We start from the raw sequence: 2,531 nt of genomic DNA on the forward strand, positions 1-2,531 counted from the left end.
GTACTGGTATCAATACTAATACCAGCATTTTTACAAGTACTCAGACTTGTACAAAGTGCATTGATACCTGTTTTCTGTTATACTGTAAAACGTTTTAAATAAAAGCGCTTRGTATATGGAAATAGGTTTGAAATCTGAAGCATCTATTAGTTTTTCAGCATTCTGACAAACTTCAGTTCATGAATAATGAGAACCTTAATGAAGAAATGCATTTTACATTTGCAGGAAGAGAAACGGAAAACTGCGTTTGATTTTTCTGACAGAAAACGAAAAGTCTCATTATTAAATTATACAAAAAAAGACTCACAGAAAGTAACCTTGAACACAGGTGCTGCAGATCAACGGGTCTTCTGGATAAGAAAAAGAGAGAGAGAGAGAAAAAAAGTGAATAATTAGATTTCAAGTGGAGAAACTGAACTGTCCACCATCATGATTAGGACTTTAATCTGCAGCATTGACTCTTTGTTACATCAGGGCAACAACAGACCTGCAGAGCATGTCTTGCAGCCCATTTCACAGTCGGTGCACTCTCCTGTCTCTGGGTCCTGCACCTGTCCTGAAACACACACACAGTCCCAGAACAATGAATGCCTTTTGTTCCCCCTCACCTTCCTGTCTCTGCTTTATGTTTACCTATGTCACAAAGTGCAGCTTGGCAGAGCCCGTTCTGGAGCTTGTAGCGTTCTCGACATTTGGCACACAAATTGCCATCTGCGCAGAGTTCACAATTGGCTATGCAGGGCAGGCACGCGTAGTGACCCCTGTCAGGGTAGAGTCCCCTGGGGCAGTGTGTCCTGCAGCGACCTTGGTGGAGGAAACGCTCCTGTCCGTCTTCATCTGAGGAGGGCAAGTAGGACTTATCACAAGAGTTCAAGAATGGTTTTTTTCCCCCCTCCTCTTCTGACGAAGACGCTTTGTGATACTCTGTGGCGCCACTGAAACAGATGGAGAAACTCACCGAGTGGATCGGTGCAGATTATTACGGGGATTTGGGGAATAAATCACACATGTAATAAAAAAAAAAAAGGAAAGCAGAGAGTGGCAGCGTCTCTGCTTATTGACTGCAACAGCATGAAAATCACTTCCTGACTGGTGATGCTTCAAACAGGAGTAATCAGACACACATGAGGGATCGCAGCCTTAGACAGAGTCTGAGATTTGGTTTTTGACAGATCGAATGATTATTCCTCTGCCACCTGCCACTAGAGCCGAGCACCCGAGGCGGCTCTGAAAGCAGGCGAGTTGCAGAACGATCCTCAGCACGGTTGCACTGAAGGTGGCTGACGTTATGAGGAGAGAGAGAGAGAGCAGAGGCACCAAACAGAAATGATTTATCACATTGTTCTTTAAGAAGAGTCATGCATGACTAGGAGGGTGAGGTTTTAAAGATCACAAACTCTTACTGCTCACTGCCACAGGGTTATACTTGCCCCTTCTCATGAACAAAAGACCCCATTATGAGATCGAATGACGCTGAGAAAAAGAAAAAGGATCACACCTTCATTTTTGAAATAAAACTTGGGTCAAAGGTGGCCTCTGTGGCAGAAAAAGCAACAAGTCCTTTGGCTGATCTTTGAATGTTTAACAAGCGTAAACTCAAGCTGAATGCCTTCTCCTTCAGCACAAAGCAAAAGCTTTGAAAGTACTCTGCTTTGGTAACCATTAAATGGAGCTCTTTGAGAAAAGAAAAAAAAGGCTTAACAAGCTGGAATGGCATTTTAACAATCGGACATCAGGACAAAAWAATAATAATAATAAAAAATAAATACAGCGAGAACAAGCAAGCAAAAAATAGTCACTTTTCCATAAAAAGATAAGAACAAAAATCCTTATTTCCAAAAACAAAACAAAACAAAAACACTGATTGGTGATAAACACCTCCACGCTGTTTATTTTTTTAAATCCTGTGTTAAAGTATTTCTCTTCACCCCCCCGCCCCCCCATCCGCACTCACAAACTCCACAGGTGGTGCAGTCGAACAGCTCGTGGCCGTGGCACTCGGAGCAGGTGGGGTGGCACAGGACGCACTGACCGTTCAGCGCAAACTGGCCGCTCGGGCAGGACGAGGAGGGTCCACATCCAACAGACCCCAAACACAGGGCGAAGCAGAGGAGGAGAGCCGCGAAGAGGAGCCCCATGGCTGCGCTCCAGTCCTGTGAGAGAAAGACAAGAAGTGGGGGGAAAACGTAAACAGGAGCAACAAAGAATGAAGAGGAGGAGGAGGAGGAGGAGGAGAGAGCAGGAGGCGGCCGTGCTGCAGGTGCACCGGCTGATCGATGTGTGGAGCTCTGGTCCAGCAGCTTCCTTCAGCCTGGAGACAATAAGATTTAAACAACTTTGATGATCGGAGTGCATTAATTATAATTAACTAACTGAACATTTTCACATATTACTTCTGATTTTCTGAGGCTTTTTGACTCTGTGTGATTATTTTTTGTATTTTTCCACACTCTTACTTTGTGCAATTATTTGCCCACTTATATACCTGAAAGTATAGCTGATACAGGAGCTGGAAGCTGTCACCTTTTATT

The 2,531-nt window shown here is 44.0% G+C and overlaps 1 protein-coding gene across 1 annotated transcript in view; it reads right to left on the minus strand.

Annotated features, from left to right (window-relative positions):
* Positions 1-2,209, minus strand: part of LOC106514370 (proprotein convertase subtilisin/kexin type 5) — a 19,073-nt gene extending 16,864 nt beyond the window's left edge. Inside the window, exons 1-4 of the mRNA XM_014003605.1 lie at positions 1,955-2,209; positions 634-837; positions 488-556; positions 308-350 (exon numbers count right to left, since the gene is read on the minus strand). Coding sequence (XP_013859059.1) covers positions 308-350; positions 488-556; positions 634-837; positions 1,955-2,138 — 500 coding nt within the window. The 5' untranslated portion in view covers positions 2,139-2,209. The remainder of the gene's footprint in view (positions 1-307; positions 351-487; positions 557-633; positions 838-1,954) is intronic.
* Between the last annotated feature and the right edge of the window lie 322 nt (positions 2,210-2,531).

The sequence above is a fragment of the Austrofundulus limnaeus genome, unplaced genomic scaffold (assembly GCF_001266775.1).
Source record: "Austrofundulus limnaeus strain Quisiro unplaced genomic scaffold, Austrofundulus_limnaeus-1.0 Scaffold19, whole genome shotgun sequence".
Lineage (NCBI taxonomy): Eukaryota > Metazoa > Chordata > Actinopteri > Cyprinodontiformes > Rivulidae > Austrofundulus > Austrofundulus limnaeus.